Consider the following 13944-nt stretch of genomic DNA (forward strand, 5'->3'; position numbering starts at 1 on the left):
TCAGAAAATGCTGTCCAATACATTATCCAATACACAGATGATTGAGATTTCAGATGTGGATAACTGGGTATCAAAATATGAATAAATTCACTTCTGAGGGGAAAATAAAGAAACACAAGTAACATGCACATGTTGGCTGTGTGGTGGGTAGGATAGCATGGTGGTTGTATTGCAGGACAAGATGACTTCCGGCCGCACCAATGCAGTTGACTTTTTAAGTAACCACTAAATTGGCCTGGCAAGCCTCTCAGCTCGTGGAACTAGGAAAGAACAATAAATACATGTCTTTACAGCAACACGGAACAAATTGATCCTTTACTTCCTCTTCAAGGTGACTGTTAACATTGATGAAATGAGAAGCAGAGGGATCACAGGGAGCTTCACAGAATTCTGACAGACGTTGGTGCACTACATCTACCTGTGAATTCCACACTAATGTGCATTCATGTTTTACACACTCTTCTATTTCTCTCCCTCAGCCACAGCCCTCCATCAGTGTAATATTTCTCTCCAAACAAATGAATCTTCTGGTTATAAATCTGTCACCACCAGCACAATATTCTTCTGTGCAAGATTCTGGCTCATCTCTCATTCTGTGTCCCAAGCTACAGCTGTGCTGAAATGTTTTTGCTTTCCTGATATCAGATAGATTTCCTTTCATTGTATTAGATTTTTAATTTAGTACATTTTGTATTTCAACAATATCCACCTTGTTATAATTTTCCCTACTTTAGCAATTTATTCTAGATTCCTATTTTCTTGTATTAATATTTTATACATAATCTTCAGTGGGTGACATTTCCTTGCCACATTTCCTATTACGCTCTCGGGTGCCTTCACATTGAACTTGCTATGCTGCCACCTCACAGCACGGCAGTTGTACATCACAGCCCTCCTGCATATCGAAGCCTTTGCCTTATACTAAATTTCAAACAAATGACTGAGCACAAGATAAACATCTATACACTGTGGAACTTGAAATAAAACAAATGTCAGAAGTACTCCTACTATTTAGGAGGGGCCTACTCCTTAGGCCTGTATTCCCTGGGCTCTTTCTCTCTCCCATCTTCTATCAAGAAAACTAAGAAAAGGAGGCCATTCAGCCTGTTGCTTCACTCTGTAATGTTGTGTCCAATTTGCATCTGAGACCTACTTATCTACCTAGGATGCATTTTCCCCAATACCAGAATGCTACACTGCTTGAGGAGGAAATGCCTCATTCTCTAATTTTAAATGTAATGTCCTGTTGATCTGGACTAATTTCCAGAGTGAAGTTTCTCCCCTCTCTGTCTAGCCCATCAATTCATTCATTCATCTCAACCGTCCTTTCAGAGGAGAAATGTGAACAGTCTCAGATGACTCATTGCCATTTATTCTTTGTTCCCTGCACAGAGGAGAGCAGCCCAGCCTCTCTGCTCTACCACCCACTGAGGTCACTGGCAAATGCTGAGAACATCTTCCATGTTAATTAAACCTTCTTATTACAGAACATCCCCCCTCTCTTGTATTTTGGCTAATGGTTTCTCCTGAGGAGAGCACACATGATATTCATGGCAGTTTTAACTGGATCTGACTGCACTTTATGCTACAAAATTCACACTGTATTCTTGGTTCTCAAGTTTTCTTTTTTTTCCCCCACAGAAATAAGTCAGGATGTGGATATAGGCAGCTAGGTCATCACTAATTACCCATTGCTGAGTTCTGTGTAGCTTACTGGGCCAATTCAGCAGACAGTTATAAGTCAATGACATTGGTGTGGACTTGGATGTGTAGAAGCTGGACTTACATGATCTTATTCTATGGGCAGTTGAAAGCGAGATGGGATTCTCATAGCAGTCACTAGCTTTTTGGACTCTTATGATTGACACCAGGTGAGCACTTTGGTTGGCATGGACATGTTGGGCTGAAGGGCCTGTATCTGTGCTGTATACTCTATGACATTAATTTTTTTTATAATCTTTTTTTGTGAAATCTTATATACTGCCTTAGACTACTAATCCAGAAGTTATGGACTTAAGTGTTGTTACAGCTTTGGTTTCCTTACCTAAGAAAAAATATACCTGCAATAAAGATTCACCAGACTGGTTCCAGGCATGGCGGGTTTGCCATGGGAGAGATTGAGTAGACTAGACCTGTACTCTCCAAAGTTTAGAAGAATGAGTGATCTCATTGAAACTTGCAGAATTTTTGCAAGGCTCGACAGGCTGGATGCAGGGATGACACTTCCTCTGAATGAGGAGTCTAGAAGCAAGGGTCACGGTAAGGTGGACAGTTTGGGACTGGGATACAAAGGCTGATGAATCTTTGGAACTCTGCCCCAGAGGCATCGCCCCTGCCAATCCCCGCCTCTGGTAAAATTGACATCCCAACCGACCAATCACCGTTGGCAGAAGGCGGTACTTCCACTTCAACTGGTTGCTAAGACGCAGACCTACACTTTGGCAACCCACCGACCTCCAATTGATAAGCACTTAATGAATTTTTTTCTCTCAACAAAGTTAAAGCCACTATAACAATCCATTGACCCGATTGCTAGGGTCTCTTCGCCATCATTAAATCTCCGCCGATAGAGGCCAGCCCGTACGCTGATGATTGACGTTCCTATTATCCATTCACTTTCCACATGCTGAAGCGGTGGCCAATTAAATTTAGAAGAAGGCGGGACGCCAGGCCCCTCCCAGTACAGGGGGTGTGAGTGGCAATAATTCTAACCAGTGGCTAATTGAACTCGAGACAGTACGACCAATCACGTGCAATGGTGGGCGGGACTTCCTTTGACCGCCGTTACCAGGACCCGGATCCTGCCCCTAACAACGGTTGAGTTGAATGGAAGAAGTCCTGCCGAGGGTGAGTTACCTGGTTGCGGGGGGAGGGGAGTAAATGTTGGGCTCAGGGCTGCTTTTGTCCCTTATTGTATAGTTTGCCGAGATGAGGGGCTCTTGAAGTTGAGGTGTTGAAGGTGGGGGAGTGGACGTGGGTGGTTGTGGCTTGTGGGTGGAGGTGGGAACGGGGGGGGGGGGGGGTGGGGGTCAGCTTTGGCCTCGGTGGGTTCTCCTCGGCCCTTTTGCAACCCAACAACATCCCAGAGGCAGTACTGTGCTAGGGAGCGTTCGGCTCTGTTCTCTTGGCTTGGATTGATGTTCTCTTGACTAATGCTGTGGCTCCCAGAGTAAACGACGTGCAGTCGTTCATGGCTGGGGTATTAACAAAAAGACCCAGTCTCTGGGTATTGGTATTGGTTTATTATTGTCACTCGTACCGAGGTACAGTGAAAAACTTGTCTTGCATACCGATCGTACAGGTCAATTCATTACACAGTGCAGTTACATTAGGTTAGTACAGAGTGCATTGAGGTAGTACAGGTAAAAACAATAACAGTACAGAGTAAAGTGTCACAGCTACAGAGAAAGTGCAGCGCAATCAGGTGCAAGGTCAGTGGGTGATGAGCTGCGTACCCTCTTAGTATCTGAATCGTTATGGATCAGAAAGACAACTTGACCTACTGAATCTCTACTGGCTCCTTGCAGAGCAGGCTATTTGGTTTGACTTTCCCGTAGCCTGCAAATTATTTTCCTACAAGTGCCTGTCCAATGACACTTTCTTTTGCAGGCACTTCCACATCATAACTACTTGGTCGGGGAAGAAAATTCCTCAAACCATTCTGTGCCCTTTGTCCATCATTTTGAATCTGTGTCCTCAAATCTTTGAACTATTTTCCAATGGGAGCTGCTTATCTCTTTAACAAATTCCTTGGAAGGATAACATCAGTGTCCTCATCAGGCAAACATCCCCAGCATTGAGACTCTAATTCTTTTCAGGTGGTTCTGTTGGGCAGATCGCATTGCTTGCACACCTGACTCCAGACTCATGAAACAGACACTTCTATGTGACAAGCTCGGAACAGATTGCAAGGTGGACTTTGGGAAAAGATTCAAGGATGTGCTCAAAGTGTCCTTGGGAGGGGTGGGGGGGAATACAAGAAACCCCACAGAATCCCTGGCCCATGACTGTTGAAAGTGGAGAAGGAGCATCTAGAATGATATTGCGAACACCTCTGATGTTCATGTATCTGGTGCACACACAAGCTATGTGTAAACAGTGGAATAAATGTACCTCATCACAAATTACCTACCCCACCCCTTCTTCTGCTGACACCTGCTGCCCCATCTATGGAACAGTCCCACATTGGCCCCATTGGTTATCTCGGAACCACAAAGGTGGAATGGAAGCAAGTTGTCCTCCATACTGAGGAACAGCTTAGGAAGAGAACATTTAACCTGTCCGAACCAGGCTCGATCAAGCTCACTGCAAATCTCCTCTCAGCTTTACTTCATGGAGGCCATCCTATGGGTTCTGTGTCTAAATTTAAGCTGAAATCAGTCATCCCTGGAGCCATTTGAGTAAATCTTGTCCCATAGGATCCTGTCGATAACTAAGGTTATCTTTTGAGAGTAAACAAAAATAACAATTTTCATTTTATATTGTATATTTAATGAGGCAAAATTGTATTACATATTTCAGTGGTGTTTAAGAGAAAGCTAACATTGAGATATGTAATGAGGTTCTAGGTGACCAAAAGTTTGGTCAAAGGGGGTGCTTTAAGGAGCATCACAGAGGGAGAGTTTTGGAATTTAAGAACTTGATGGGTGAAAACATAACAACCAATGGGGAAGCTGTACAATTCTGGAATGATCAAGAGGCCAGAGTTGAAGCACAGGTATTGAGTTATGAGAATTTTAAAATCATTGTGATCAACCAGGTGTTGATGCAAGCACAGCAGTGAGCAGGACTTGGGTGCAAGTTAGAACATTAGTGGAAATCTGTCTAGTTACAACAAGGACTTGCATTTATAGCCTCTTGTTAATGGTAGTGCTGCAGTTTTCATTGTAAATTTGAATGTGGGTTTTTCAAAAACTAATAGAAAATGATGTACTTTTTTAAAATCTGTGCTCCTTAAGGTTTCTTAGGTTTTGTGGAGCCTGTGAAAAGCTAAGGCCCCAAGCACATACTAAACCAGGTAGTTATTGGGTTTTATCTCTGCTGTTGGTCTCCTTCAACTGGATGGTGGTGCTGCTGTGGTTTACTGGGTTTGGGAAAGAAGAATGATCTGCCATGATCGCCTTATTCACTGGGTAGTGATGTGTATGCAGTGTAAAGTGGAGACAATTGGCTGTGACACCCTTGTCTGCTGAGTATGCTACTCTGTTTAGATTCCCCCTGAGGATAACTTGGGGGGGGTGGAAATTATGAACTGAAGTTTCCAGTCTGGATGAGTTGTTTGGTGATGTCTGCTGGATTATTTCAGTAGAACCTGCTGGGATTGTTTAGTTCTAATTACCCCTTTCTCTGAAATCATTCCTCTATTGCAGTTGCAAGAACTGAGCTGGGGAAAATTGTGAAATGCAGAAACTAGCCCCTTCCATAGCTCAGTAGATAAATATAAAGCCCAATGTTATATTGAGCTTTGAAGACCAGGATAGTCCCGCATTTGATTCTGGGTCGTGGAAATAAGTCATCATATTTGATTATGAAAGTTCATTAAGTAAATGCACTGTCTTCTGTAATCCTGAACTATGTGGAATTGTTGGTTTAATATTATTTTTATATATATATATATATGTAATATAAAAAAATAATGTAATGACCATATAAATTGTAAGTGTGAGGCATAAGTGTTCTTTTATATGTAAGTTATTGGTCTTCTCTCTCCCAGGATTTGCACTTGTTCATTTATCCTGGGACTTGCCCTGCGATTTTAACCATTGAATATGGCAGCAAGGAAATTGACTTGGTCATTGAACAGGTTCCACTGAAGGCTGTCCTTAAACAAGGGGAGGACTATACCTTTGATCCATCCCATGAGTTAACACATGGTGGTTATACTTCGTAGTGTGTAGTAACTATCCAGTGTAAAACATTTCCAGCTGTCCTCTTTTACAGAAGAATGTTTGATCATGAGGAGCAGAGTGATTAAATGTTCTGACAATCTGGTAGATAAGTTGATGTAATCAACTTTCTGAAATGGAAAATTAACAGTTTTTTTTCTTTTCTCTTGGCAGGGATAAAGTGTGTCCGCAATGGCAGAGCCTGAGCCAAAAAAGGAAGAGCCAGATTCCAGGCGTCTTCAAACCTTTCCCATCGTCAGAGTGAGTTTCCCATCAAACTGCTTAAACTTCCTTCTCAACTGCGGCTGAAAGTTCTTGCGATTCAAAGACCTACCCAGCTCCTGTATCTCAAGTGTCACCTGCTGCCTCTGGCTGTGTAGTTGGCTCACAACATTGTTAGTGCCTGAATATTCTTCACAAGTAGCTGTCCAAAGCTAATGTGAATCTTCATCTACTGAAGCAGTATATTAAGCAATAAATAGGGCCCTTTTATATACTGAAGGTCAATTTATCTCTTCAATCTTGCTGAGCTCTGGGCTCAGAACCTCTTTAGCAGGCAGTAAATGCTAAATTCATTAATCAATTGATACTTTGGGGGAAAAAAAATGAATGTCCTTATTGATTTAGATATTGTTATAATTGAAACCTGTCATATATAATGGGCCAAGTAAGCTTATTTGTTTAGCTGCTTATAAGCGTGTGGCAAACATTAGTAAAGGGTATTGATTGTGGTGATGGACTTTTGTTACACCCACAGATCATCTTTGCTTCCAAGTGGCTTGTCACTTTTGATCGTTGGACTTGAAATTTGAGCAGGAATTAATGATTTTTCCCCTGGGTCACCCATATAGCTAGGTGTTAAACTTACTGGACTGTGCTTGGGGGAAAAATCTATACCCCCAGGTACAATCTGATCCAGGTGAACAATTGTAGGGTGCAGGAGCAGACTGCAATAAACTTCAGGTCAAATACGGGGAAAGTTCAGAAGCTTAGGATTAATGCAGGTGAACTCTAGGTGAGATCCTCTTTATTCTAAAGAATAATGTTGTGGTAGGAAGGACCCAAGTGCTCAATGGGTGTAATTTGGGCAAGGGAATGATTCAAAGGTAGAAATTTTGACTTAAAGCTGAAATCAAAAATTTCCAATAGCCAACCTTTCTAGTTTGTATCAGAACTGACCCGTTCAGAGGAAAGATCAACTTTTCTATCTCTGTGGATGCTGCTTGACATGCTGAGTATTTCCAGCATTTGTTTTTATTTTGTATTTCCAGCATCTGCAGTGTTTTGTTTCTCCAGTGTATATCTTGTGGTTCCAGCATTCTTTTGCCTTCTCCCTTTTTTTGTTTCCCTCTCTTGTTTTCATTTATTTTTTTTTATTTGCATCTTCCTCTAGACAGATCATTTCCAGTCAATGAGCCTTTGTCGCCACCTCTCAGCTGGGATCACCGGCAGTTATCATTCAGTCTTTCTTCATTTCTATCCTATCACAGGCATTCTTGTTGTTATCTCCACCCCTCCCACTTCTGTTTTCTTAGTCAGAGAGGGGTATGGAAACAAATCCTTCAGCACATCAAGTCCATGCTGACTGCCAAGCTCCCATTTTTTTTTCATTAGCCCCACTCTAACCCATGTTATCCTCCCCACGTTCTCATCAATCTTCCTCCGCCCCCACCCCCCCACCACCACTATCTACATGCTACAGGCAATTTACAGCAGCCAATTAATTTACCAACCTACATGTCGTTGGGAGTGGGAGAAAAAAACAGGAAGAAATCCATGTGGTAACAGGGAGAACATGCAAACTCCACATAGATGGCACCAGAGGTCAGGATTGAACCTATCATGAGCTGTGATACAGAACCTCTACTAGCTGCACCCCCATGAGCATCTTAATTAACCGGATAATCTGTTTATTCCCCTCCTCAGATGCTGTTTGACCTACTGCTTATTGCTAGCTTTTTCTGTTTTTACTTGAGATTTCTAGCTTCTGCAGTTTGATTTGTGACATCTTTTGGGTCAAATTTAAATGCCATATACCCACATGGTCAGTTGATACTATTTATATTATTGACTTTGGTTTCCATTAGCAATTTATCCTGGTTAATGCTATAAATTTCAATGAACTTCTGTGGTTTGTGATAATCACATCCTGAATTTAAAAAGCCTCATGAACACCAAAAAATTTAATATTCCGGCTGTGGTTTTACTTTTAAGTTCCACGTGTTCTTTACTGACTAGACCAAGTTGAGACTACTCTCTGCCTCTGAGCCTGAATCATATATGTTTAAGAGGCAGGTCGACAGACACTTAAATAGGCAAGGCATAAAAGGATATGGTATTAATGAGAGCAAATTGAATTGGTGTAGATGGGGAAGAAAAGGTCAGCATGGATGTGCTGGGACAAAGGGTCTGTGTGCTGTACAACTCTGAAGGATATTTGTACTTGGTTTGCTCAACAGATGAGGGTGGAGGAGAGGGGTGCAGTGGTATTCCTGTATGAGAGTATCTTCGAAGTCCATTAGTTACAAAGCACTAATGCAATCTGCCCCTTATTTTGCTGGAGGAAATCTTCTCTAGAAACATCTGAGAAATGGGGAAGTATCCCAAGGATACACTTGAGAGATTGGGTGAAAAATATTTTGGGGGCATTAAGGAGTTTGACAACTTAACTGTATAAGACGCTGTCTGGATTTGGGAGATTATTCCTTGAGCTAGCAATAGATCCCTCCGAAACAAAATATAAAACCATCTGTGTAAATTGCTCTCAGATATTTAAAGAAAATAAGAACATTGTGCAGGTTAGCTGTGGCTTCTATCCTTCCCAAGAGTTTTCACCTCATTGGAAGCTGATTCCTAATCTCTTCTACGAACAAGGCCATAAGAAATGGGAGTAGTCCATACAATCCTTGAGCCTGCTCTGCTATTCGGTAAGCTCGTGGCTGATCTGATTTAGGCCTTGGATCCATTTTCTACCTGTTCCTCATATCTTCAATTCTCAAAAACAAAAATCTTGGCCTTAAATATTGAATAATTCAGCCTTAATACCTCTGAAGAACAGAATTCTAAAGGTTTGTGACTCAAAAGAATTCCCTCTTCATCTCAGTCTTTTGTTTTCAGCATTGTGATATGCCAGAGGAAATGAAAGTTGAGACGATGGAACTGTGTGTCACAGCTTGTGAAAAATATTCTGCAAATAATGAGGTGAGTCTGTCTTGTTCTCACATGACACTTTTGTGGATGGGATGATGGAATGAGATCTTTGTTCTGTTCATTTTGATACTCTTCCTAACGGTGAACTTTGTAAAGGTGTTGCTTCAATGTGTCTGAAAGTCACCATGATGTCCTTCCTGGTGAACTAGCCTGCCAGCACATGGAACTTTGCCCCAACACCGATCTGTGCCTCTTTGAAGATCGAGGAAGTAAATAGTGATTGCATGAACTGGAAGGGGATGTATCTGTGTTCATACTTGCTAAAGAGAACAAAGTTGCTGACTCCATTTAAAACATGGTGGTTTGTGCCTCTCACACCATCACCTTTCATGTGCTTTCATTTATATTTGTTCCTCCTCCTGTCTAAATTGGAGGTGAAGAACGTGCCCTTATTCTGCATTTGTTGTCTGTATGTTGGTGATACTGATAATCATTCCTCATTGAGTGTAGTGATGATGGTACAGCTATAATGGGGTTTGGTTGTTAAGGGTTCTAAAGTGTTGATCAGAAGCTGATTTGGGATGGCTCTGTTTCCAGGATCATTGTTTTTGCATCGGAAAAAGTCACTGTACCTCTGCTTTAACTGCCTTCTAGCATGCTGGGTCTTCCTGACAGGGTTCATAACAAAAATACTCCACTTATGCAACTTCATTTGATTGAAATAATTGGAAAGTAAAGCATAGGCTGGAATTGATTTATTATTGTCACATATACCAAGGTACAGTGAAAAACTTGTCTTGCATACCGTTCATACAGACTAATCCATTACACAGTGCATTGAGGTAGTATAAGATAAAACAATAACAATGCAGAATAAAGTGTAACAGCTACAGAGAAAGTGCAGGTAGACAATAAGGTACAAGATCATAATGAGGTAGATTGTGAAGTCAAGAGTCCTTGTCTTACTAGGGAATTGTTCAATAGTCTTATAACAGTGGGATAGAAGCTGTCCTTGAGCCTGGCGGTACGTGCTTTCAGGCTTTTGTATCTTCTGCCCGATGGGAGAGGGGGGAAGAAAGAATGTCAGGGTGGGTGGGGTCTTTGATTATGCTGGCTGCTTTACCGAGGCGAAGTATAGACAGTCCATGGAGGGGAGGATGGTTTCCATGATGTGCCGAGCTGTGGCCACAACTCTCTGCAGTTTCTGAAGGAACCACTCAATTAACAACAAACCTAGTTAATATCTCCCCAAACATTGAGCAAAAGTGAGGAATCGGGAGTATCTGGTAACATGACCAGCGGCCTATGGTTTGTCAACCATCACAGCATCATAAAGGAGTTTTGATTCTATTCTAGAGGATAGTCTGTCTGTGTTTCAGTGTCAGGCCTTGTAATAGTGTTAGGCTATGATCCGAAGTCAGTTCAGATGCACGACCAGGTTCCCATGTACCAGAAGCACAGTAACCAGCATGTTTGAATGTGTGATGCTGTCGGGTCAGAGTAGATCAGCTGAGTTGCACGATGCCATGCAGCATTGTTGGGGCAGCAGCATCTATCATTAACTGTACTGTGGTATTGGAATTACTGGATAATGAAATGACTTGTGGCCTGCTAGTTTGCTTTATACTATTCTGTTCGTGGCTTGATTCTCTGTATTCATAAACCATTTTCCTATCCTTTCAAAACACATTTCTTCTCTTTCACAGACCGCAGCCAAAATGATCAAAGAAACCATGGACAAGAGGTTTGGAGCTTCCTGGCATGTCGTGGTCGGTGAGGGGTTTGGGTTTGAAGTCACTCACGAGATGAAGAACATTCTGTACATGTATTTTGGGGGCAACATGGCAGTGTGTGTGTGGAAGTGCACATAACAGAAGAACTGTACATGGAACAGCAGCACTGAACCTCCCCTTCCCTCCCTTCTCCAAATCCAGCTGTGTAAAAAGACACCAATCCTGTGCAAATTGTCACTGATGGCAAATGCTGCAAATGGACTATTCGCCATTCAGAGATTCAAAAGATTTCTTAGGGTTACACAGCTGTAGGAACAAGGACTAAAAGTATTCTTATTTCCCTGTTTTTTTTTAAGCTACAAAAAAAAATCAATAGTCAAAAACAGGTTATCCATTTGAAGTACTGAGATATTAACGTGACTAGAATATTAACAAGGTGAATAATCCACAGCAATAGAGAACTTTTTTAAAACCCTTTCTTAAATCATATTGCCATGATATTTCCATTACGTGACAAGGAAGGCAGTTTTCTGAGAAGTTACTGGAAGCTGAATTTCTGCTTCACCAGTGTGTTTGTCATAGAAGCCTCAGCTTTTTTAGAATAAGGTGTATCTGGGAGAGTCTACTAATGTTATCAGGGTGGGGAAGTAGAGCAAAGGAGGGAGAACAGTGGTAAACTTTATATTCTGACCGACAAATGTAACCTTGTGCCCTAGTCCTCCTCACTGTTTATCCTGTTGTCCTAATGAGACTAGACTGAGATGTAGTTACACTCACATTCTTATAATGCAATTTCTAGGGACCAGATAGAGGAAGAGGTTAGGAGGGGAGATAAGAGTCCAGTCGATTTCATCATTAGTTAAAAGCAACATTACCAGCTCTGGGGTTGGGAATACAAGCCTTCAAGGGAAATCCTTCATTAGCTTGTTTTGAAATACTTTTTTAACTTTTTGATGTTGTGATAGAAATGCTCTTACTTGTATTTTAACATGTTTTAATAAAAAAAAACTATTATGAGTGGTAGCATTAATTTACATTTTAGGGTTGGAACAATCCTCCTGTCAGGCTTGTGTCTGCGCATGTGTGTATGTGTTTTAGTATCTTATTTCAACAGAACTATTAACATATTTCCATTGACAGCTTGTATTTGCATTGTAAGATGTCCCAGAGCACTTTGGTGCACTGAGACCATTTTTCTCTTGAGCTATATAAGGTTGTGGACGAAAGAGGGTGATATTTAAGAAGCATCAAAGGAAAGAGTTGTAGGAGGTACCCTGAGTTAGTGGTGTAGGTAGCTGATAGCAGGCTACCTATGACAAAGTGGTAAAAATCAAAGCGGTAAAAATCAAAGCTCAAGAAGGATGCATTAGAGAAATGAAACTTATTTAAAGGGTTGAAGGTGAGGAAGATCAAGTCCAGACAGGGATTTGAGCATAAGAATTTGGAGTCTATTAAGTACAATTTTAATTTAGAAATGCAGCAACTAACCTTCAGAGGAGGGTCTCACAAATGACAATGTGATAATTGAGTTATGTTGGTTAGTGAAATCTGTTCTTTTGACATGGCAACAGTAAATAATGTTCCTGCATTCAAGAGAGAGTAAATAGGATCTCCCCAGCAATGAAAGCTCAAACCTCTGGAGCAGGGCTTGAGCCCTTCAGACAATCAGTATTCAAATATCCAGTTTATCAATAATATTTGAGAGGATTCCTGACACAGGCTCCTTGGCCCAACTTGTCCATACCAACCAAGTTGTCTACCTGAGCGAGTCCCATTTATTTGGACTTCCTCTAACATTTTTAATAAAGTTGCATTAATCGCAAGCACTAGATTTCAAATAATGAGTTTTAAGTTGGAAGGTTGTGGGTTTAAACTTCTTGTCAGAATTTGTCCAGCCAACCTAGGCAGACACTGCTGTGTTGTTGGACCACTTTCACATTGGCTGAGATGTTAGGTCTTCCCTGTTTGAAGAGTTTAAGCTGTTAGTGGGAAGAGCAAACAGCTTTCCCAGCTGATGTTCTTCCCTGCTTTATTTGTCTTGCTACTGATTCTGGTATTTTATGTGTAGCTTGCTTGCATTGTGATGTACGTAATGGGTGTTAACCACAATAATAAATAACTTTTTGGTAAGCTGGTCGAAACTTACCTGGAATGAATCACTCCCTAATTTCCCAATCTTATAAGTAGTTCAAAATCCTACCACTTCCTGTTGTTGGATGAGGTCTCCTGTTCTTTGAACACTATCATGGACTTTCCAACATCCGATGGAACAATGAGGAAAGATATTCCTTCACAGATAGGAAACATTCCCAATACAGCTTCAGCATAGGTTACTGACAGAAGAAGGATTCCCTTAACTTCGAATCAAAAACTCTTAAAACAACAGCAAGAGTTTAGAATTACATTTATTCTCAAGCATTCCGGACTTTAGAGATACTAAGGGCTTAGGCCAGCGAGGGATTTGATGACAAGGTGCTGTTGCAGAGGTGGAAATATTTAGTATTAATGATGGGAGTTCCCAAGTAATTGGAAGCTCATTATGGTGTCAAGTAAAAGAGGTTGTGAATGTTTTGGTACTGTATCAGACTATTGTCAGGAGGAAATATAGTGTTAGTGTTTGGGGAGTGATATTTAGGTGGAGGAAATTTCTGCTCCACCGGTGTTGGACAAGTAAGGTGACAATTTAGGACGAAAAGGGTAAGGGGGTAGGGGCTTGTTCAAAGGGTGTTGCTGAAGTTAATTTGTGTGTCATCAGCATACATGTGGAAACTGATGTGTGTTTTTGTTGGATGTCATGTGAGCAGAATGTACCCAAGAAATAGAAGGGGATGAGAACAAAGATCTCTGAGGAACACTAGAGTAATGGAAGGGAAGTCACAGCAGAAGTTTTAGTGGCTATGATAAGATAGAAACAAGAATGGAAATCCACTGGAGAGATATTGGAGCAAGGTAGTAAAGTCAACTGTGTCAGAGGTCAAGAAAGACCCTCAAGTTGCACATGGTCTAATATCTATGCATGGAATGATGTGCATTGAACAGTACAGGCGAATAGGTTTAACTACTGGGACAACCCCATCCCCAGATGCAACTCACTCTGATGAATTTCTTCTCTAATCAATCTTCTAGCTCTGTAGAGGCACAGACACCAATCTTCACAAATAGTTGATGTCCCATTA

General features: G+C 41.3%; 1 protein-coding gene across 2 annotated transcripts in view; it reads left to right on the forward strand.

Moving 5' to 3' along the window:
• Window positions 1-11785, forward strand: part of LOC127585472 (dynein axonemal light chain 4-like) — a 31297-nt gene extending 19512 nt beyond the window's left edge. Inside the window, exons 1-4 of one of the 2 annotated variants that reach the window (XM_052042946.1) lie at window positions 2773-2847; window positions 6060-6146; window positions 9003-9086; window positions 10742-11785. In XM_052042946.1, the coding sequence (XP_051898906.1) occupies window positions 6078-6146; window positions 9003-9086; window positions 10742-10906 (318 nt within the window). In that variant the 5' untranslated portion in view covers window positions 2773-2847; window positions 6060-6077 and the 3' untranslated portion in view covers window positions 10907-11785. Of the gene's footprint in view, window positions 1-2772; window positions 2848-6059; window positions 6147-9002; window positions 9087-10741 lie in introns of those variants that run through there. The other variant, XM_052042947.1, reaches the window with a different exon arrangement.
• The last annotated feature ends 2159 nt before the right edge of the window (window positions 11786-13944 follow it).

This window comes from Pristis pectinata, chromosome 33, assembly GCF_009764475.1.
Source record: "Pristis pectinata isolate sPriPec2 chromosome 33, sPriPec2.1.pri, whole genome shotgun sequence".
In the NCBI taxonomy this organism is placed as follows: Eukaryota; Metazoa; Chordata; class Chondrichthyes; order Rhinopristiformes; family Pristidae; genus Pristis; species Pristis pectinata.